The 22,549-nt window shown below is 48.4% G+C and overlaps 1 protein-coding gene across 1 annotated transcript in view; it reads right to left on the bottom strand.

Moving 5' to 3' along the window:
- Nucleotides 1–16,914: 16,914 nt before the first annotated feature.
- pwp1 (PWP1 homolog, endonuclein) overlaps nt 16,915–22,549 on the bottom strand; it is a 40,042-nt gene continuing 34,407 nt past the window's right edge. Inside the window, exons 13-15 of the mRNA XM_078219569.1 lie at nt 22,011–22,132; nt 20,518–20,623; nt 16,915–17,933 (exon numbers count right to left, since the gene is read on the bottom strand). Of these exons, the coding sequence (XP_078075695.1) occupies nt 17,824–17,933; nt 20,518–20,623; nt 22,011–22,132 (338 nt within the window). The 3' untranslated portion in view covers nt 16,915–17,823. The remainder of the gene's footprint in view (nt 17,934–20,517; nt 20,624–22,010; nt 22,133–22,549) is intronic.

Raw genomic sequence — 22,549 nt, 5'->3', positions numbered from 1 at the left:
CTGCGAAGAGTCTTCAACTCGCTGACAGTAAAGAATATCAAACCAACCACCTTTCCAACAGAAAGCCAGTGATTATTAAATGTGTGTGTGTAAAGGACAAGTCATCATTGTCAGGATTGAAAGATTTAGACTGTGTATATTTGAACCAACAATCTGTAAATGTTTTCTTGGATTGTAATCTCCCAGTCTCATGTTAATAATTCTGTTGATTTATAAATTCACGTGGCTGGTTGTATTAACTTGACAGTGGATTATGTCAAACCATCTCTGCAAATCCCGCAGAGGCAGAGAGCCCATTTCCTGGACAGTTTTTCAATTAGAAAATTACTCTGACTTCAGATTAATTCTTCCCCGCTTGATTCGGATGTTTATTCTGCTGGGGTAGCACAAATATGCTGTCTGTTACAGGAAAGGTTTAACAACACCAGGTTAAAGTCCAACAGGTTTATTTGGTAGCAAAAGCCACACAAGCTTTCGGAGCTCCAAGCCCCTTCTTCAGGTGAGTGGGAATTCTGTTCACAATCAGTACTGTCCCTCCAATAATCTACTGTTCTGTTTGTGAACAGAATTCCCACTCACCTGAAGAAGGGGCTTGGAGCTCCGAAAGCTTGTGTGGCTTTTGCTACCAAATAAACCTGTTGGACTTTAACCTGGTGTTGTTAAACTTCTTACTGTGTTTACCCCAGTCCAACGCCGGCATCTGCACATCATGACAGGAAAGGTTTGACAGGTTCCTTTGAAGTTCAGGAGTCACCTGGTCAACTGGCACCTCTGACACTGTAGTGCTCCCTCAGTACTGTCCCTCCAATAATCTACTGCTCCCTCAGTACTGTCCCTCCAATAATCTACTGCTCCCTCAGTACTGTCCCTCCAATAATCTACTGCTCCCTCAATACTGTCCCTCCAATAATCTACTGCTCCCTCAATACTGTCCCTCCAATAATCTACTGCTCCCTCAATACTGCCCCTCTGACATTGTAGTATTTCCTCAGTACTGCCCCTCCAATAGGCTACTGCTCCCTCAGTACTGCCCCTCCAATAGGCTACTGCTCCCTCAGTATTGCCCCTCTGATAGTCTGCTGTTCCCTCAATACTGCCCCTCTGACGATGCAGAATTCCCTCAGTACTACCTCTCTGACAAAATCGCAGAATTTTTCCAATGCAGAAGGAGACCATTCACCCCATCGTGTCCACACTGGCTGTTCAAATGGGCAATTCAACAACTACCATTCTCCTGCCTTCTCCCCGTAGCCCTGCACATTCTTCCTTTTCTTAAATCTGTCCCCTCTCATTCTCGATCTTTCTGCAAATGCTAACAGTTTTTTCTCTCTCTCTCGCCACTCTATCCAGACCCCTCAGAATTTTGAGCACCTCCATCAAATCTCCTCTCAACCTTCTCTTTGTCAAGAACGACAGTCCCGGCTTCTCCAATCTATCTTCATACCTGAGGTTCCTCATCTCTGGAACCAATTCTCGTGCATCTTTTCTGCACTTGTTCCAGTGATTCACTTCCTTCTTAAAGTGTGGAGATTAACCCAGTGCCCAGTATCCTTGCTCTTGTATCTATGCTGCTATTGGTGGAGCCTAGGGTATTGTGTATTAATCGTGTTCGTACCCTGTCCTGTCACCTTCGCTGATCCGTGCCCATAAACATCCAGGTCCTTTTAGAATTGTACTCTTTATTTTAGATTGTCTCTGTTTTTCCTATCAAAATGAATTACCTCACACTTCCTGCATTGAACTTCATCTGTCACCTATCTGTCCATTCCCCCAACTTGCCCATGTCCTTGTGAAGATCTGCACCGTCCTCACAGTTCACACCGCTTCCAAGTTTCGTAACATCTGCAAATTTTGAAATTGTGCCCTATACGCTGATGTCTAGGTCATTAATATCAGGAAAAGCAAGGATCCCAACACTGACTCCTGGGAACATCAAGGATCCCAACACTGATTCCTGGGAACATCAAGGATCCCAACACTGATTCCTGGGAATATTAAGGATCCCAACACTGACTCCTGGGAACACCACTATAACCTTTCCTCCAGCCTAAAAAAACTTCCATTCATCGTTACTCTGCTTCCTGTCACTTAGTCAATTTTGTATCCACCTTGTTATTGTTCATCTTATTCCCTGAGCTATAACTTTTCTCACCAGCCTATTGTGTGGCATGGTAAATGCCTTTCGAAAGTCTGTGTGCACCACATCCACAGCATTACCCTCATCAACCCTCTTATTACCTCAAAATATCTCCAGCAAGTTAGTTAAACCGTGCCGCTGCCTTTCCTCAGAGCTGACCCACATTCGTCCATGTCACTACTTTTGTTCCAAACTACTGTGCTGAATATTATGCCCCCTCCTCCTTTGGGGAGGGCGACCCCCCACTCCACAACCCCCCCCCCCCCAATTACTGACCTTTGAGAATTTATTTAAGAATTGCCCCCCCCCCCCCATTGAACTGTTTTGGTGTGGACAGTGATAACACTCCCAGTTGATCCGTGATTATTTGTTTGAATCTGACGGCCAATTCCAGCCCATTATTTCCAGCAGTTTCCCCAGCACTGAAATTTGGCCGTATTAATGCCAGGTACAACAGCCCATCCAATACCACCTTGCCCATTTTAATCCTTTCAACTGTCTGAACTATCTCCTCTTTCACTATAATCTGGGCAGCATCTTGTTCCTTGGTAAAGACAGATGTAAAGTATTCAGTTAATACCGTGAGCCTGTCCCCAGCCTCTATGTATAGATCGCCTTTTAGTCTCTAACTGGGCCAATTCCTTTTACTATTTTAAAAATTCATCTGTGGGGCATGGATATCGCCGCCTGGGCCAGCACTTATTGCCCATCCCTAGTTGCCCTTGAATGAGGCCATTTCAGAGGGCAGTTGAGAGTCAACCACATTGCTGTGGGTCTAGATTCACATGTAGGCCAGACCAGGTAAGGATGGCAGATTTCCTTCCCTAAAGGACATTAGTGAACCCAGATGGGTTTTTCCGACAATCGACAATGGTTTCATGGTCATCAGTAGATTCTTAATTCCAGATATTTTTTTTATTGAATTCAAATTCCACCATCTGCCGTGGCGGGATTCGAACCCGGGTCCCCCAGAACATTAGCTGTGTTTCTGGATTAAGAGTCTAGCGATAATAACACTAGGCCAACATTCCTATAGAAGACTTTGGGATTTCCTTTCGTGTTAGCTGCCAGTCTCTTCTCATACACTCTCTTTGCTTCTTTAATCCTTGTCAACCTGGGCTCAAGTCTCAGTACTGGCCATGAATCCACAATAATCTGACTCAGAGGTGGGGAGGGGGGAGGGGGGAGGGGGGGGGGGGTGCTACCCATGGAGCCAGGGTGACCACACCTTTGGACCAGGTTAAAGTTATTCTGCAGGCAGTGCAATCAAAAACTGGTGCACGGCAACCTCCAGGTGAGATCTCTGTACGGTTTCAGCGTGTTTCCGAGTTAGATTGTGACTAACTGCCTGTCGTGTAATTTGATGGGATACAGTTTTGGAGTGTGCAGAGGGTCACGCGAGGTGCTGTGTGCAGGGTGGGATATGATATCAAAGTGGTCCACAGACATCCCAGAAAATACACCACACAACTCCACCGGTACGGTGCACAATGGAGGCTAATGAACCAGATTCTGAAATGGGCCCATCAACAACTGCCTTCCCACCTTCTGAGGCTGCAGAATGCACGCTGCCAAGCACAAGCCGCACCAGGGGGGGGGGGTACAGAGGAGGTTCACCAGGATGTTGCCTGGGATGGAATATTTGAGCTATAAGGAGAGACTGGATGGGTTTGGATTGTTTTCTTTAGAGCAGAGCATACTGAGGGGAGACATGATTGGGGTGTGTAAGATTATGAGGGGTATGGACAGGGTGAGTAGGGAGCAGCTGTTCCCCTTGGTTAAGGGTCAATCATGTGGGGCATAGTTTGAGGGTGAGAGGCAGGAGATTCAGAGGGGATTGGAGAAAAATGAAATTTCACCTCAGAGGGTGGTGGGAATCTGGAATGCGCTGCCTGGGAAGGTAGTGGAGGCCGGAAACCTAACAACCTTTATAAAATATCTGGATGAACTCTCGAAATATCACAACATTCAGGGATATGGGACAAGTGCAGGAAAATGGGATTGGCGCAATTTTAGTGGTAGTTATTGTCTGTGCTATCTCGATGGGCTGAAGGGCCTGTTCTGCGCTGTGTGACTCTATGACTAACGTTTGAAGTTTATTTATTAGTGTCACAAGCAGACTCACACCAACACTGCGATGAAGTCACTGCGACAAACAAGATGTTTCCGCTTATTACCTTTGGTTCTTTTGGCAATAACAAATTCTTTGCCCCAGGACACGGAGTTGTTTTATTTAACACTAACCGCCAGTCCTATCTGGAGCAGCTTCCTTCATTGTTACCATCAAAAACATTATTACACTCGATAATTTCTGTTCATCAACACAACCAAAGTTTATGACACAGAAAATGACCTTTCTACCTTGGCCTCTCTGCTGGAACAATTGAAAACTAATCTCACCATTCTCACTACTGCTCCCCCCCCACCACACCCACCCTTCCAGCCCCACCCCCACCCCACCACCACCCTGCATTTATTTATTAGTGTCACAAGTAGGCTTACATTAACACTGCAATGAAGTTACTGTGAAAATCCACTAGTCGCCACACTCCGGCGCCTGTTCGGGTACACTGAGGGAGAATTTAGCATGGCCAATCCATCTAACCAGCATGTCTCTCAGAATGTGGGAGGAAACCCACGCAGACACGGGGAGAATGTGCAGATTCCGCTCAGACAGTGAGTCAACAAGTGATGTTATTAATTGTGTTTCTTGTTAATACGGGGATGGTTTTAATTTAGCTACCCTGTGCGGGTTTATAGGGAGAGAGTGATTGTCTGTTGGGAAAGAGCCTTGGCCTTGGGGGTTTTTCTTCTTTACGGGATGTGGGTGTCGCTGGCAAGACCAGCATTTGTTACCCATCCCTGATTGCCCCTTGAACTGAGTGGCTCACTGGGTCAGTTCAGAGGGCAGTTAAGAGTCAACCACATTGCTGTGGCTCTGGAGCCACATGTAGGCCAGACCAGGTAAGGACAGCAGATTCCCTCCCTAAAGAACATTAGATGGGTTTTTTATGACAATCGCCAATGGTTTCATGGTCATCATTGGACTTTTAATTCCAGATTTTTATTGAATTGATCTGCCATGGTAGTGATTCGAACCCAGAGCATTACTCTGGGTCGCTGGATTACGAGTCCAGCCACAATATCACTTCACTCGCTTTCTTGCTCTCTCGTTCTCTCTTGCTCTCATCCCTCTCTGTCATCCCTCTCTCACTCTCATCTCTTGCTCTTTCTCTCCTTCACTCTCTTTCACTCTCGTTCTCTTTCTCATTCTCTCTCATCACTCTCTTGCTCTTTCTCTCACTCTCTCTCGCTCACTCTCCCTCTCTTTCACTCTCTCTCAATCTTTCTGGCTCGCTCTCTCTTTCGCTCTCACTTGTTCTCTCTCGTTCTCTCTCTCGCTCTCATCACGCTCTTTCTGTCTTGCTCGCACTCCCTCTCTCTTACTCTCGTTCACTCTCTCTCCCCACTCCTCTGAAGTGGATGAGGTTTGAGAGGGAGTCCGGGGTTACGTGGGTGTGGATGTGGCTTCAGCCAGTGGTTTGATTGGAAGTAGGAATTTTCTTTAAATTATTCCCATGGATTAAATATGGTGATGTGCACAAAAGAACAATTTCATCCCAAACTTTATTCCCTCTCAAACTTTATTCCTGAATATCACTCTGAACATCTCGGTAGTTTTGGGGGAGGGGGGGGGGGGGTTAGATTTGGCTTTGGGAAGGGATGAGGTTTTTTTCACTGCGGCAGATCCTCCACCCCGAGGCCGACATCCATTCCAGCCGCAAATCCAAATCGCTGACTGTGGAACGCTGGGTTTTACCACCGAAAGCCGCCACAGTGCCGGGGAGTGTCTGCGGGGCTGGGGGAAAAGCCCGGAGTGTTTCTGCCGGAAATCTGAGACTGGCCGAGGGAACATCAACAGACCCGCCGACAGGCAGATTAACCCTTAGCAACGGACCCGCCGACAGGCAGATTAACCCTTAGCAACGGACCCGCCGACAGGCAGATTAACCCTTAGCAACGGACCCGCCGACAGGCAGATTAACCCTTAGCAACGGACCCGCCGACAGGCAGATTAACCCTTAGCAACAGGCCCACCGACAGGCAGATTAACCCTTAGCAATGGACCCGTCGACAGGCAGATTAACCCTTAGCAACGGACCCATCGACAGGCAGATTAACCCTTAGCAATGGACCCGTCGACAGGCAGATTAACCCTTAGCAACAGACCCGTCGACAGGCAGATTAACCCTTAGCAACGGACCTGTCGACAGGCAGATTAACCCTTAGCAACGGACCCACCGACAGGCAGATTTAACCTTTGGAAAGGATCCCTCGAGTGAACAGAGGTCACAGCTGAATGTTGGGTAACGGAACACGAGGGGCAGAACGGCATTAAAAAATATATTTAAAATTAGTAAATGTATTTTTTCTCTCTCTGCTGTGCGAAGGTGCCTAAAGGGCAGAGAGAGCCAGGAGTAACTGTCCCGCATAGTAAGAGGAACTCACAACTAAATCCGTGTGGGGGACTGGGAACTGGAAGATGTGAGTTGCGAAGACGGCGTTGGAAGCGACGATGGCGGCGGCCCCCAGGAGGGCAGCCGAGCTGTGGTTGTTTTGTGAGGTTTTCCACCAAGCCATTGCTCTCCAGAGCATGAGGAGAGACGCCAGCGTGTAAGCGATGGCAGCCGGCGGGGGCAACCCTTGCAGTTTCGGAGAAACAATGTGATAAACTGCCACTGCTGAACCACAGGTCAAACACGCCAGGAGGAAGTTATCATCCCTCAAGCCAAAGGCTGCGGCGTACAGACAGTACGCTATCCCGAAACAGATCACACCAAACATCAGGTACTCCTGCTTGTAGAGTTGGCACAGGTCACCTGCAGGTAAAACAAAGGGTGAGACTTACATCCACTTTTTACTTCTTCCATGAGATGTGGGCGACACTGGCTGGGCCGGCAGTTATTGCCCCTCCCTAATTGCCCCTTGAGAATCATAGCATCCCTCCAGCGCAGAAGGAGGCCATTCGGCCCATCTGCACCGACCACAATCCCATCCAGGCCCTATTCCCACAACCCAACATATTTACCCTGTTAATCCCCCTGACACTAAGGGGCAATTTATCATGGCCAATCAATCTAACCCGCACATTGTTGGACTATGGGAGGAAATTGGAGCACCCGGAGGAAACCCACGCAGACACGGGGAGAACGTGCAAACTCCACACAGACTGCGACCCAAGCCGGGAATTGAACCCAGGTCCCTGACGCTGTGAGGCAGCAGGGCTAACCACTGTGCCACCATGCCACACACAAGGTGGTGGTGAGCTGCCTTCTTGAACTGCTAGGGTCCCATGGTGTAGGTACACCCACAGTGCTGTTAGGGAGGGTTTCAAGGATTTTGACCCAGCGTCTGTTAAGTTTTTAAAAAGTTTTTATTTATTAGTCACAAGTAGGCTTACATTAACACTGCAATGAAGTTACTGTGAAAATCCCCTAGTCGCCACACTCCGGCGCCTGTTCGGGTACACTGAGGGAGAATTTAGCACGGCCAATGCACCCTAACCAGCACGTCTTTCGGATTGTGGGAAGAAACTGGAGCACCCGGAGGAAACCCACGCAGACACGAACGGGGAGAATGTGCAGATTCCACATAGTGACCCAAGTTAGGAATCGAACCCGGGTCCCTGGCGCTGAGACAGCAGCGCTAACCACTGTATACAGCGAGGAACAGCGGTATATTTCCAAGTCAGGATGGTGAGGACATTGGAGGGGAACTTCCATGTGTTGGTGACCCCAGGTATCTGCTACTCTTGTCCTTCTATATGGTAACGGCTATGGGTTTGGAAGGTGCTGTTGAAGGAAACTTGATAAGATCCCACAGTGCATCTTGTTCTACAGTTGAACGCGTGGCTAAAGGACTGGTGCAAGAGGGAGGGTTTTAAATTCATAGATAACTGGGAAATCTTCAAGTCAGGATGGCAACTGTACAGAAAGGATGGGTTACACCTTAACTGGAAGGGAGCAAATATCCTGGCTGGGAGTTTTGCTAGAGTGTTTCGGCAGGATTTAAACTAGTGTGGCAGGGGGGTGGGGAACAAAACAGGAGGTCAGTAAATACTGAGGCTGGGGTCGAGCTGGGGGCCGGGGCAAGGCTAGCTAAGAAGAGGAGCACTCTGGAGGAGGAGGACCTGACTGGGCCTGGAGGTCTGGAGTGCATCTGCTTCAATGCGAGGAGTGTAACGGGTAAAACAGACGAACTTAGGGCCTTAATGCTTGTGCGGAATTTGGATGTGGTTGCGGTGACGGAAACTTGGTTAAAAGAAGGACAGGACTGGCAGCTGAATATTCCGGGGTATAAGTGTTTTAGACGAGACAGAGGAGGGGCTAAAAAAGGTGGGGGAGTAGCGATATTAGTTAAGGAGCATATTACCGCGGTGCAGAGGGTAGACAACTTAGAGGGGTCATGTACTGAGTCGCTGTGGGTGGAACTCAGAAACAGGAAGGGTGCAGTCACTATGCTGGGGGTGTACTACAGACCACCCAACAGCCCACGGGAAGTGGAGGAAAGGATATGTCAGGAGATTCTGGATAGGTGCAGAAAACATAGGGTTGTTGTAGTGGGGGACTTTAATTTCCCTGGCACAGACTGGAAAGCGCTTAGAGCTGGGGGACCGGACGGGGAGGAATTTGTAAAATGCGTACTGGAAGGTTCTTTGGAACAGTATGTAGATAGCCCGACTAGAGAGGGGGCTATACTGGACCTAGTTCTGGGAAATGAGCCCGGCCAGGTCGTCAAAGTTTCGGTAGGGGAACATGTGGCAAATAGTGACCACAACTCTGTTAACTTTAGGATAGTAATGGACAAGGATGAGTGCTGTCCTACGGGCAGGGTGCTAAATTGGGGGAAGGCTGACTATAGCCGGATTAGGCAGGAATTGGTGGATGTTGATTGGGAGAGGATGTTCGAGGGTAAGTCCGCGTCTGGCATGTGGGAGTCTTTTAAGGAACTATTGATAAGGCTGCAGGATAGGCATGTGCCTGTAAAAAGGAAAGATAGGAAAGGTAGGATTCGAGAGCCGTGGATAACCAGGGAAATTGAGGATCTGATTAAAATGAAAAGGGAGGCGTACGTTAAGTCCAGGCAACTAAAAACAGATGGAGCTCTGGAGGAATACAGAGAGAGTAGGAAAGATCTCAAACGGGGAGTTAGAAGGGCAAAAAGAGGTCACGAGATGTTCTTGGCAGGCAGGATTAAGGAGAATCCTAAGGCATTCTATTCATACGTTAGGAACAAAAGAGTTGTCAGGGAGAAAATCGGACCTCTCAGGGACAAAGGAGGGGAATTATGCTTAGAACCCAAGGGAATAGGGGAGATCCTAAATGAATACTTTGCATCGGTATTCACGAAGGAGAGGGGCGTGTTAACCGGGAGTGTCTCGGAGGGAGGTGCTGACCCGTTAGAGAAAATCTCCATTACAAGAGAGGAAGTGTTAGGTTTTTTAGGGAACATTAAAACTGACAAAGCCCCAGGGCCTGATGGCATCTATCCTCGACTGCTCAGGGAGACGAGAGGTGAAATTGCTGGGCCTCTGACGGAAATCTTTGTCGCTTCTTTGGACACAGGTGAGGTCCCTGAGGATTGGAGGATAGCGAATGTGGTCCCGTTGTTTAAGAAGGGTAGCAGGGATAACCCAGGAAATTATAGGCCGGTGAGCTTGACGTCCGTGGTAGGGAAGTTGTTGGAGAGGATTCTTAGAGACAGGATGTATGTGCATTTAGAACGGAACAATCTCATTAGTGACAGACAGCATGGTTTTGTAAGAGGGAGGTCGTGCCTTACAAATTTGGTGGAGTTTTTTGAGGAAGTGACAAAAACGGTTGATGAAGGAAGGGCCGTGGATGTCGTCTATATGGATTTCAGTAAGGCATTTGACAAAGTCCCACATGGCAGGTTGGTTAAGAAGGTTAAGGCTCATGGGATACAAGGAGAAGTGGCTCGATGGGTGGAGAACTGGCTTGGCCATAGGAGACAGAGGGTAGTGGTCGAAGGGTCTTTTTCCGGCTGGAGGTCTGTGACCAGTGGTGTTCCGCAGGGCTCTGTACTGGGACCTCTGCTATTTGTGATATATATAAATGATTTGGAAGAAGGTGTAACTGGTGTAATCAGCAAGTTTGCGGATGACACGAAGATGGCTGGAATTGCGGATAGCGAAGAGCATTGTCGGGCAATACAGCAGGATATAGATAGGCTGGAAAATTGGGCGGAGAGGTGGCAGATGGAATTTAATCCGGATAAATGCGAAGTGATGCATTTTGGAAGAAATAATGTAGGGAGGAGTTATACAATAAATGGCAGAGTCATCAGGAGTATAGAAACACAGAGGGACCTAGGTATGCAAGTCCACAAATCCTTGAAGGTGGCAACACAGGTGGAGAAGGTGGTGAAGAAGGCATATGGTATGCTTGCCTTTATAGGACGGGGTATAGAGTATAAAAGCTGGAGTCTGATGATGCAGCTGTATAGAACGCTGGTTAGGCCGCATTTGGAGTACTGCGTCCAGTTCTGGTCGCCGCACTACCAGAAGGACGTGGAGGCATTGGAGAGAGTGCAGAGAAGGTTTACCAGGATGTTGCCTGGTATGGAGGGTCTTAGCTATGAGGAGAGATTGGGTAGACTGGGGTTGTTCTCCTTGGAAAGACGGAGAATGAGGGGAGATCTAATAGAGGTATACAAGATTATGAAGGGTATAGATAGGGTGAACAGTGGGAAGCTTTTTCCCAGGTCGGAGGTGACGATCACGAGGGGTCACGGGCTCAAGGTGAAAGGGGCGAAGTATAACTCAGATATCAGAGGGACGTTTTTTACACAGAGGGTGGTGGGGGCCTGGAATGCGCTGCCAAGTAGGGTGGTGGAGGCAGGCACGCTGACATCGTTTAAGACTTACCTGGATAGTCACATGAGCAGCCTGGGAATGGAGGGATACAAACGATTGGTCTAGTTGGACCAAGGAGCGGCACAGGCTTGGAGGGCCGAAGGGCCTGTTTCCTGTGCTGTACTGTTCTTTGTTCTTTGTTCTTTGTCGATGGTACACACTGTGCAGCTGTACTGCAGGCAGTGAACGTGTGAAGTGGTGGAGGGTTACTTTATCCTGTTGTACAGCATTATTCAGAACCACTGTCTTTTCAAAGCACTTTTCCAGTCAATGAAGTATCACAGATGTGTAAGCTTGTTCTTTGTGTAAATCCGATGGATCGGGCAGGGTGGTGGGCCTGGTAAGATACTCTGTCAGAGTCGGTGCAGACTCAATGGGCCAAATGGCCATCTCCTGCACTGTAGGGATTCTATGATGACATAGATGTGTGTGTGTGTGTGTGTCTGTGTCCATGTGTGCCTGTGTGTCAGTCTGTGTGTGTGTCAGTATATCCGTATGTGTCAGAGTGTCAGTCTGTGTGTATCCGTGTGTCTCTCTGTGTATTCGTGTGTGTATGTGCGTGTGTGTGTGGGTGTCTGTGTGTCGGTCTGTGTGTATCCGTGTGTGTGTGTGCATGTGTCAGTGTGTGTCAGGGTGTGTGTGTGTGTCAGGGTGTGTGTGTGTCCATGTGTGTGTGTCAGTGTGTATGTGTCAGCGTCTGTGTGTGTCTGCGTGTGTGTGTGTGTCTGCGTCTGTGTGTGTGTGTGTGTGTGTGTGGGTGTGCCAGTGTGTGGGTGTGTGTGTCAGTGTGTGTGCGGGTGTGCCAGTGTGTGGGTGTGTCAGTGTGTGTGTCAGCGTCTCTGTGTGTGTGTGTCAGGGTGTGTGTGTGTGTGTCAGCGTCTGTGTGTCAGTGTCTGTGTGTATGTCAGCGTCTGTGTGTCAGTGTCTGTGTGTGTGCGTGTGTGTGTGTCAGCGTCTGTGTGTATGTCAGCGTCTGTGTGTCAGTGTCTGTGTGTATGTCAGCGTCTGTGTGTCAGTGTCTGTGTGTGTGCGTGTGTGTGTGTCAGCGTGTGTGTGTCAGCGTGTGTGTGTCAGCGTGTGCGTGTGTGTGTCAGCGTGTGTGTGTGCGTGTGTGTGTGTGTCCGTGTGGGTGTGGGTGTGCCAGTGTGTGTGTGTCAGCGTGTGTGTGTGTGTGTGTGTGTCAGCGTGTGTGTGTGTCAGCGTGTGTGTGTGTGTCAGCGTGTGTGTGTGTGTCAGCGTGTGTGTGTGTGTCAGCGTGTGTGTGTGTGTGTGTCAGCGTGTGTGTGTGTGTGTGTGTCAGCGTGTGTGTGTGTGTGTGTGTCAGCGTGTGTGTGTGTGTGTGTCAGCGTGTGTGTGTGTGTGTGCCAGTGTGTGTGTGTGTCAGTGAGTGTGCGTCAGCGTGTGTGTGTGTGTGTGTTTGTGTCAGCGTGTTTGTGTCAGCGTGTGTGTGTGTCAGTGAGTGTGCGTCAGCGTGTGTGTGTGTGTGTGTGTGCCAGTGTGTGTGTGTGTCAGTGAGTGTGCGTCAGCGTGTGTGTGTGTTTGTGTCAGCGTGTGTGTGTGTGTGTGTGTGTGTCAGCGTGTGTGTGTGTGTGTGTCAGCGTGTGTGTGTGTGTGCGTGTGTGTGTGTGTGTCAGCGTGTGTGTGTGTGTGTGTCAGCGTGTGTGTGTGTGTGCGTGTGTGTGTGTCAGTGAGTGTGCGTCAGCGTGTGTGTTTGTGTCAGCGTGTTTGTGTCAGCGTGTGTGTGTGTGTGTGTGTGTGCCAGTGTGTGGGTGTATCAGCGAGTGTGGGTCAGCGTGTGTGTGTGTTTGTGTCAGCGTGTGTGTGTCAGCGTGTGTGTGTGTGTTTGTGTCAGCGTGTGTGTGTCAGCGTGTGTGTGTGTGTGTGTGTGTGCCAGTGTGTGGGTGTGTCAGTGAGTGTGTGTCAGCGTGTGTGTGTGTGTTTGTGTCAGCGTGTGTGTGTCAGCGTGTGTGTGTGTGTGTGTGTGTGCCAGTGTGTGGGTGTGTCAGTGAGTGTGTGTCAGCGTGTGTGTGTGTGTTTGTGTCAGCGTGTGTGTGTCAGCGTGTGTGTGTGTGTGTGTGTGTGCCAGTGTGTGGGTGTGTCAGTGAGTGTGTGTCAGCGTGTGTGTGTCAGTGAGTGCGCGTCAGCGTGTGTGTGTGTGTGTTTGTGTCAGCGTGTTTGTGTCAGCGTGTGTGTGTGTGTGTGTGTGCCAGTGTGTGGGTGTATCAGCGAGTGTGGGTCAGCGTGTGTGTGTGTGTGTTTGTGTCAGCGTGTGTGTGTCAGCGTGTGTGTTTGTGTCAGTGTGTTTGTGTCAGCGTGTGTGTTTGTGTCAGCGTGTGTGTTTGTGTCAGCGTGTTTGTGTCAGCGTGTGTGTGTCAGCGTGTGTGTGTCAGCGTGTGTTTGTGTCAGCGTGTGTGTGTCAGGGTGTGTGTGTCAGTGTGTGTGTGTCAGCGTGTGTGTGAGGGTGTGTGTGTCAGTGTGTTTGTGTCAGCGTGTGTGTTTGTGTCAGCGTGTGTGTGTCAGCGTGTGTGTGTCAGCGTGTGTGTGTGTCAGTGTGTTTGTGTCAGTGTGTTTGTGTCAGCGTGTGTGTGTCAGCGTGTGTGTGTCAGCGTGTGTGTGTCAGCGTGTGTGTGTCAGGGTGTGTGTGTCAGTGTGTTTGTGTCAGCGTGTGTGTGAGGGTGTGTGTGTCAGTGCCTCACCTGCAGCTGAGAAGCAGAGTCCCGCTGTTAGTCTGATGGAGTATTCTCCCCCTCGCTGGTTGTGCTGAATGGCAGCGATCAGGACCACGATTGGCAAAATCTTCAGGAGGGCCTTCTGGGGGTTGGGGGGGCTCTCTGGCAATCCAAACTGGTACCTCAGCAGGAGGGCCAGGGCAAAGGGTATTAACACCTGTAGACAGTGAGGAGACCATTCAGCCCACAGCAAAACACAACCCAGTGACAATATCAGGACACTGGCTAGAGGGTCAGACTCAAACCGAGGTCAATAAATTGGAAATGATCTGGAGTAGAAGCAGTGTCTGAGACACCCAAGTGTTTGTGTACCCCGTGTTGGCGCTGCCAGTGATCAGCTCCAATGGATTTTGATTCCTGCTGGGAGTAAACCCACCCCCCATTCCTGTTGGGAATAAACCCCAAATCCTGTTGGAAATACCTCCCCTATTCCTGTTGGGAATAAGCCCCAGTTTCTGTTGGGAATACCTCTCCCTTTTCCTGTTGGGAATAACCCAGATCCTGTTGGGAATGCCTCCCCTACACCCGTTGGGAATAATCCTCAGATCCTGTTGGGAATAATACCCAGATCCTGTTGGGAATAAGCCCCAGTCTCTGCCCGGGAGCAGCACTGATCTGAGTGTTTTGCAGTCAATGATCTGACAGCCGCTCTGGGTCGCGGGGTTTGAGATTTACCTTCAAGATTTCCATGAGTTTGCAGCTTCTTACACCTGAGTCTGGAAAGCAGGTCTATCCCAGTTCACCGCTCCAGGAACAGCTCCCATAGTCAGTGAGAGATTTGTCCGGCTTCCTAAATCAGGATTTATATACGATCGGCCACATCTAGATTTTGAATGAGTTAAAACGTAACCTGCTGATTGTTTCCAAATAATGTGCGCGTTTATCTCAGCAATGCGTCAATACTCAACCGCAGCGTTACAGGGAAAGACCAGTGCAGTTATTACAGGACAGGACCAGTGCAGTTATTACAGGACAGGACCAGTGCAGTTCTTACAGGGAAAGACCAGTGCAGTTATTACAGGGAAAGACCAGTGCAGTTATTACAGGACAGGACCAGTGCAGTTATTACAGGGAAAGACCAGTGCAGTTATTACAGGACAGGACCAGTGCAGTTATTACAGGGAAAGACCAGTGCAGTTATTACAGGACAGGACCAGTGCTGAATATTAATTTGAACCTCTTCATTCTCATTCTAGACCTTCTAGTTCCTTGAATTCTAGCCTCCTCCGTTTCCAAATTTTAATTGCTCCAGTACTGAGGGTTAGGCTTTCAAAGTTCTGGAATTCTCTCCCTAAATCTCTTGGTTTCTCTTTCCTTTTTAAAGCACCTCTTAATATCCACTCCTTTTGACCAAAGTTCGGGCCATCTGCCTCAATATCTCACGGGGCTCTTTGTCAAACTTTAATAATTGCCCCTCCCTGTGAGTCACCTTTAACTAGGCGCTATGTAAATACAAGTTGCCATTGCACATGTACCATCACCTGTTACACACATGTACTACCAAAGCCTTCAGGCACCCAATCCCCACGCTGATATCCCTTCCCTCTCCCTCATAGACTCTCATTAAAACCCACCTCTTGACCCGCAAGCTTTTGGCCGCTCACAATTTCTCCTGCAATCTCTGGTCCACGGCAGAGATATTTTTGGATAGAAATGATACAGCACAGGAGGCCATTCAGACCCTTACAACCTGCGATTGTTCTTTAATAGAGCTCCCCGATTAATCCCCCACCCCACGCCGAGCCCTGCACATTTCTCATTAACATGCAATGTTTACACTAGGCCCACAATTTAAAAACCGCCCAAGGTTCTTTAGAAACATAGAAAGAAACATAGAAAAACTACAGCACAAAACAGGCCCTTCGGCCCCACAAGTTGTGCCGAACATATCCCTACCTTCTAGGCCTACCTATAACCCTCCATCCTATTAAGTTCCATGTACTCATCCAGGAGTCTCTTAAAAGACCCTATTGAGTTTGCCTCCACCACTGACAGCAGCCGATTCCACTCGCCCACCACCCTCTGTGTGAAAAACTTCCCCCTAACATTTCTGCTGTACCTACCTCCCCAGCACCTTAAACCCGTGTCCTCTCCTAGCAGCCATTTCCACCCTGGGAAAAAGCCTCTTGAGAGTCCACCCGATCTATGCCTCTCAACATCTTATATACCTCTATTAGGTCTCCTCTCATCCTACGTCTCTCCAAGGAGAAAAGACCGAGCTCCCTCAGCCTATCCTCATAAGGCATACCACTCAATCCAGGCCACATCCTTGTAAATCTCCTCTGCACCCTTTCAATCTTTTCCACATCCTTCCTGTAGTGAGGTGACCAGGTTCATTGCAGAGGTTTTATCAAAATAAGTTTGACACTCGAGCCTCACAAAGTATGTACTCTATGAACGGTATGCTCTGTCTGTATAGTGCGCAAGAAACAACACTTTTCACTGTATCCCAATCCAGGACAATAATAAATCAAACGAAAAGAAATGTTAGGGCAGGTGACCAAAAAGCTTGGTCAAAAACATGGGTTTCACTGTTTTATTTTGGTAGTTACTATTGACTCTGTTTTAGTCAGTGCACCTGACGACGGTTAACATCTCACCTTTAAAATAAAACCCTGAATATTTTGCCAATGACCGCGAACCTGTGACCTCTGGTTACCAGCCCTTCTTGTGACACCTTTCCTCCTCATCTATTCGATCAAATCCTCTCACTTGCGAACATTTCTATTCACTCTCCCCCTAACTTTTCATGCTTTTAAAAAAAAACCCCAGAGTTTCTCCACAGACATAAACTGAAGACCCTCATCCCCGGTACCCGTTCAAATGAATCTCCTCTAAACCTGATCAAAGGTTCAGACATCCTTCTGTGTGACACCCAACACTGGAGGACTGCAAGTGTGTCAGGGAGTGTCCACACGACTGTCCCACCTGCTCTTAAATCAACTTTCAATCCATGTGCCCCCATTCTTTCAAACATCTTCATTGTACTGACAGCTCTCAGTTGCTGAGGTGAGCTGTTCACTTTCTTTGACCCAACAATCTCCACCCTTTCCACCGACATAACTTTAGAGAGGAAAATGTAGTAAGAATATTTGATTGTGGAGGTGTTTTTTGATTTGATTTATTCTTGTCACATGTATCAGTATACAGTGAAAAGTATCGTTTCTTGCACGCTATACAGACAAAACATACCATTCATAGAGAAGGAAAGGAGAGGGTGCAGAATGTAGTGTTACAGTCATAGCTAGGGTGTAGAGAAAGATCAACTTAATACAAGGTAGGTCCATTCAAGTCTGACAGCAGCAGGGAAGGAGCTGTTCATGAGTCGGTTGGTACGTGACCTCAGACTTTTGTATCTTTTTCCTGACGGAAGGTGGCTGAAGAGAGAATGTCGGGGGTGCGTGGGGTCCTTAATTATGCTGGCTGCTTTGCCGAGGCAGTGGGAAGTATAGACAGAGTCAATGGATGGGAGGCTGCTTTGCGTGATGGATTGGGCTACATTCATGACCTTTTGTACTTTCTTGCGGTCTTGGACAGAGCAGGAGCCCCATACCAAGCTGTGATACAACCAGAAAGAATGCTTTCTATGGTGTATCAGTGTGGAGTAACAGAATCCTGTCTGTGGGTGTATCCAAATCGGGACTGTACTTTTTCCCCAATGTGCAGACTCAGGAGCCAGAGCATCCTGTCTGTACCGAATGTCTTTGCCTTCACCAATGACAAGCATCGATCAGAGATTCCTCACAAATATTTCCACACGAATCTTACCGTTAAATCTTCTGCAATGTGAAGCTCCAGAAACCATTTGCACGGGATTAAGCACCATCCAGCTTTATTTCACAAACACAGGACAGAGCATTATATAAGACAGGATACCTGCTCAGTAATTTTACATAATGCAATAAGATTTTTTTAAAAATCAGTCAGCATTCTTTCCTCTGCAGCCATTTACAACTCAGCAAGAGGGGCTGTAAGTGGTAGGAAGCTATCTGTTGATGCGGAAAGTGTCTGTGTTGTTCAGACTAGGACTCCATTGCATTCTGTGTTGTGCTACTCGTCGTGGGGCCAGTAACAGGTGAACTCCAGGGCGCAGATACCTGTAATCTTTCACGAGATCCGAATGCCGTCTTCACTAAAAATCATCACAGACAAAGAAAGGAGTTAAACTTCAGAGCGTCCCCAAAGATTCCGGAACAAACAAACACTTTTCACAAAATCAGAGTAAGGGTGAAAAGCAAAGAAGAATCAAACAGCGCAGAAGAGGCCCTTCAGCCCATCGAGTCTGCACCGACACATTAGAAACACCTGAACTCCCACCTGGTAGATCGAACCAGGGCAGGACTTATTCAGTTAATGGTAGGGTGTTGGGGAGAGTTACAGAACAAAGAGCTCTAGGGGTACAGGTTCATAACTCCTTGAAAGTGGAGTCACAGGTGGACAGAGTGGTGAAGAAGGCATTCAGCATGCTTGGTTTCATTGGTCAGAACGCTGAATACTGGAGTTGGGACGTCTTGTTGAAGTTATACAAGACATTGGTAAGGCCACACTTGGAATACTGTGTACAGTTCTGGGCACCCATAGAATCCCTACAGTGCAGGAGGCCATTTGGCCCATCGAGTCTACACCAACCACAATCCCACCCAGGCCCTATTCCCATAACCATCTTAGTGTCAGGGGGGACTGGCTAAGGGGCAATTTAGCATGGCCAATCCACCTAACCCACACATCTTTGGACTGTGGGAGGAAACTGGAGCACCCGGAGGAAACCCACGCAGACACGAGGAGAATGTGTAAACAGACAGTGACCCAGCCGGGAATCGAACCCGGGTCCCTCGCGCCGTGAGGCAGCAATGCTAACCCACTGTGCCATCCTATTATAGAAATGATATTATTAAACCAGAAAGAGTGCAGAAAAGATTTACTAGGATGCTACCGGGACTTGATGGTTTGAGTTATAAGGAGAGGCTGGATAGACTGGGACTTTTTTCCCTGGAGCGTAGGAGGCTGAGGGGTGATCTTATAGAGGTCTATAAAATAATGAGGGGCACAGATCAGCTAGATAGTCAACATCTTTTCCCAAAGGTAGGGGAGCCTAAAACTACAGGGCATAGGTTTAAGGTGAGAGGACAGAGGGACAAGTTTTTCACACAGAGGGTGGTGAGTGTCTGGAACGAGCTGCCAGAGGTAGTAGTAGAGGCGGGTACAATTTTGTCTTTTAAAAAGCATTTAGACAGTTACATGGGTAAGATGGGTATAGAGGGATATGGGCCAAATGCGGGCAATTGGGACGAGCTTCGTGGTAAAAAGAAAAGGGTGGCATGGACAGGTTGGGCCGAAGGGCCTGTTTCCATGCTGTAAACCTCTGTGACTCTAATCCCATCTGCCAGCACTTGGCCAATAGCCCTGAATGTTATAATGTGCCACCTGCTCATCCAGGTACTTTTTAAAGGATGTGAGGCATCCCGCCTCCGCCACCCTCCCAGGCAGCGCATTCCAGACCCTCACCACCCTCTGGGTAAAAAGGTTTTTCCTCACATCCCCCCCTAAACCTCCTGCCCCTCACCTTGAACCTGTCCCCTCATAACTGACCCTTCAACTAAGGGGAACAGCTGCTCCTTATCCACTCTGTCCATGTCCCTCATAATATTGTACATCTCAATCAGGTCGCCCCTCAGTCTTCTCTGCTCCAACGGAAACAACCCAAGGCAACACCACCCCCCCCCCGCCCCACACCCAAGACAATAACAATACACTCTTCGGCACGGAATTTCCTCGCATCATCAGATGCTCTCAAGTTCAATGCATGAAATCTAGAATCTGAGGGATCAGGAATTCCATCTGAATAAAATCTTCACCTCTCTGCTGGAACAACTGAAAACCTCACCATTCTCCCCCTGCTCGCCCCCTCCCCTATTTATACAATTCTCCCTTCAAATATTCAATGGTCTCTTGCCTCAACCATTACCTGTGGCCAAGCATTCAACGTTCCAGCAATATAGAAACATAGAAAAACTACAGCACAAACAGGCCCTTCAGCCCACAAGTTGTGCCGAACATATCCCTACCTTCTAGACCTACCTATAACCCTCCATCCTATTAAGCTCCATGTACTCATCCAGGAGTCTCTTAAAAGACCCTATTGAGTTCGCCTCCACCACCACTGACGGCAGCCGATTCCACTCGCCCACCACCCTCTGCGTGAAAAACTTACCCCTAACATCTCCCCTGTACCTACCCCCTAGCACCTTAAACCTGTGTCCTCTCGTAGCAGACATTTCCACCCTGGGAAAAAGTCTCAGAGTCCACCCGATCTATGCCTCTCAACATCTTATACACCTCTATTAGGTCTCCTCTCATCCTACGTCTCTCCAAGGAGAAAAGACCGAGCTCCCTCAGCCTATCCTCATAAGGCATGCCACTCAATCAAGGCAACATCCTTGTAAAATCTCCTCTGCACCCTTTCAATCTTTTCCACATCCTTCCTGTAATGACCAGAACTGAGCACAGTACTCCAAAGAAATTTCTCCGAACCTCGCCCTTCACTCGCTCTTGGCCATTTTAAAATAATGCTTCACTGTTACTGATTCCCAACTGGGGAAACGATCTTGGGATTTATTGTGCAGAGTATTCTGTCTCAGTTGTTTGAAGAACATTCTCCCTTTAGCTGGGAGAGCCTGCAGTATTCAGAAACCAGGGTCCTCAGTGCTAGTCCTTACCTGCCGAAACGGTGCTGATGTCCCACGTGCGTAAGCCTCCTTTCTGTCCTCCGAAACAGTAGACAAACGGCAAGTCTGGGCAACCAGCTGCACAGAACACAATACCCTGCAAACAGACCACAGGGGCAAGGTCACAGTTCGAGTTAGTTCAGTGACTTAACACTCAGAGTCAGTGCCCCAGTCACACTGCACTTCCACCCAGCCCAGCATCCCAGGCCACACACCAAGAACAGAGACTGGGAGCTTTAATATCGGGAATGACAGTCCCACCAATATCAAACTAACGTTTGCGATAAAAATACACTTCCCTGTGAAAACAAACAGCAGAACACATGGACAGCTCACTAGCTGATTAACAACTCTTAACCTGTAGCCACAGTGTCACATTCAAAGTGGCAGTGGGTTAATGCATTCGAGCGATAATGGCGTTTTCTTTTATGGGATGTGGGCCTCACTGGCAAGCCCAACATTTGATGCCCATCCTTAATCGCCCCTTGAATGGAGTGTCTCGCTCGGCCAGAGGGCAGTTATGAGTCAGCCACATTGCTGTGGGTCTGGAGTCACATAAAGGCCAGACTGGGTGAGGATGGCCTTCCCTAAAGGACATTAATCATAGAATCCCTCCAGGACAGGAGGCCATTTGGCTCATTGAGGTTGCACCGACTCTCCCACAGAACATCCCACCCAAGCCCTATCCCCATAACCCCACTATTTACCCAACTAACCTGCACACCAAGGGGAAATTTAACATGGCCAATCCACCCAGCCTGCACTGCAATCTTTGTCTCTGGCCGAGCGAGACACTCCATTCAAGGGGCAATTAAGGATGGGCATCAAATGTTGGGCTTGCCAGTGAGGCCCACATCCCATGAAAGAAAACGCCATTATCGCTCGAATGCATTAACCCACTGCCACTTTGAATGTGACACTGTGGCTACAGGTTAAGAGTTGTTAATCAGCTAGTGAGCTGTCCATGTGTTCTGCTGTTTGTTTTCACAGGGAAGTGTATTTTTATCGCAAACGTTAGTTTGATATTGGTGGGACTGTCATTCCCGATATTAAAGCTCCCAGTCTCTGTTCTTGGTGTGTGGCCTGGGATGCTGGGCTGGGTGGAAGTGCAGTGTGACTGGGAAACCAGAGAAACCCATGAGGACACGGGGAGAACATGAAAACTCCACACAGTCACCCAAGGATGGAATCAAACCCGGGTCCCTGGCGCTGTGAGGCAGCAGTGCTAACCACTGGGCCACACTTAGTGAACCAGATGGGTTTTCACAACGATTGATGTGTTTACTGTGATTAGTTCTATACACTTTTTGATTAATTAATTGAATTTGACCAGCTGCTGTGGTGAACCCATGTCTCTTGATCAGGAGTTCAAGCCTCTGGATTACTAGTGCAATGGCATTACTGCTACCCCACCATCTCCCCGGAAGGCACTAAGACATTCTGCTGATTCTTCAGCCCATTTCTTTAGCTTTTCAGTCACTTACCATTTTCATATCCCTGGAATGCACCAAGCTGGGTTTATTCTCCAATATATCCCAAATCTTCACATGTTTATCGGAAGAGGATGTCACCAGGCAGCCTTGGATCTCGTTACTGAGTTCCAAACCTGAAAAAACAATTGGCATTTTAAGAACACGGTGGTTTATCTTTCCAAGAATGGGCTAATGGGGAAACCACACAGCACGGGAGGGGAGGGGAGGGGAGATGGAATTCACAGGAACTGGCCTCAAGCCTGTTCTGTCGTTCTGACTGTGGCTGATCTGAACCTTCAGCTCATTTCCCTGTCGTCGCTGCAGAGGAGAGTGGAATACAATTTGCAAAGTACCAATCTGAGTAACAGAAATATACAGAGAGTGCAGGAGAATTCACAATGATTCAAACACACACTTTACCAAATAGAATTGGTGGGAGGCTTTACCCTCAATGTTCGCTCCCCCACTTCCTCATCAGATCAACTGTCACGGTAACAATGAGGGCAAAGAGTCATGGAGAGCTGGGTACAGGGGCCAGCGTTAGGTTAATG

The sequence above is a fragment of the Mustelus asterias genome, chromosome 9 (genome assembly GCF_964213995.1).
Source record: "Mustelus asterias chromosome 9, sMusAst1.hap1.1, whole genome shotgun sequence".
NCBI classification, from domain to species: domain Eukaryota; kingdom Metazoa; phylum Chordata; class Chondrichthyes; order Carcharhiniformes; family Triakidae; genus Mustelus; species Mustelus asterias.
This window is presented reverse-complemented; position numbering and strand designations above follow the sequence as displayed.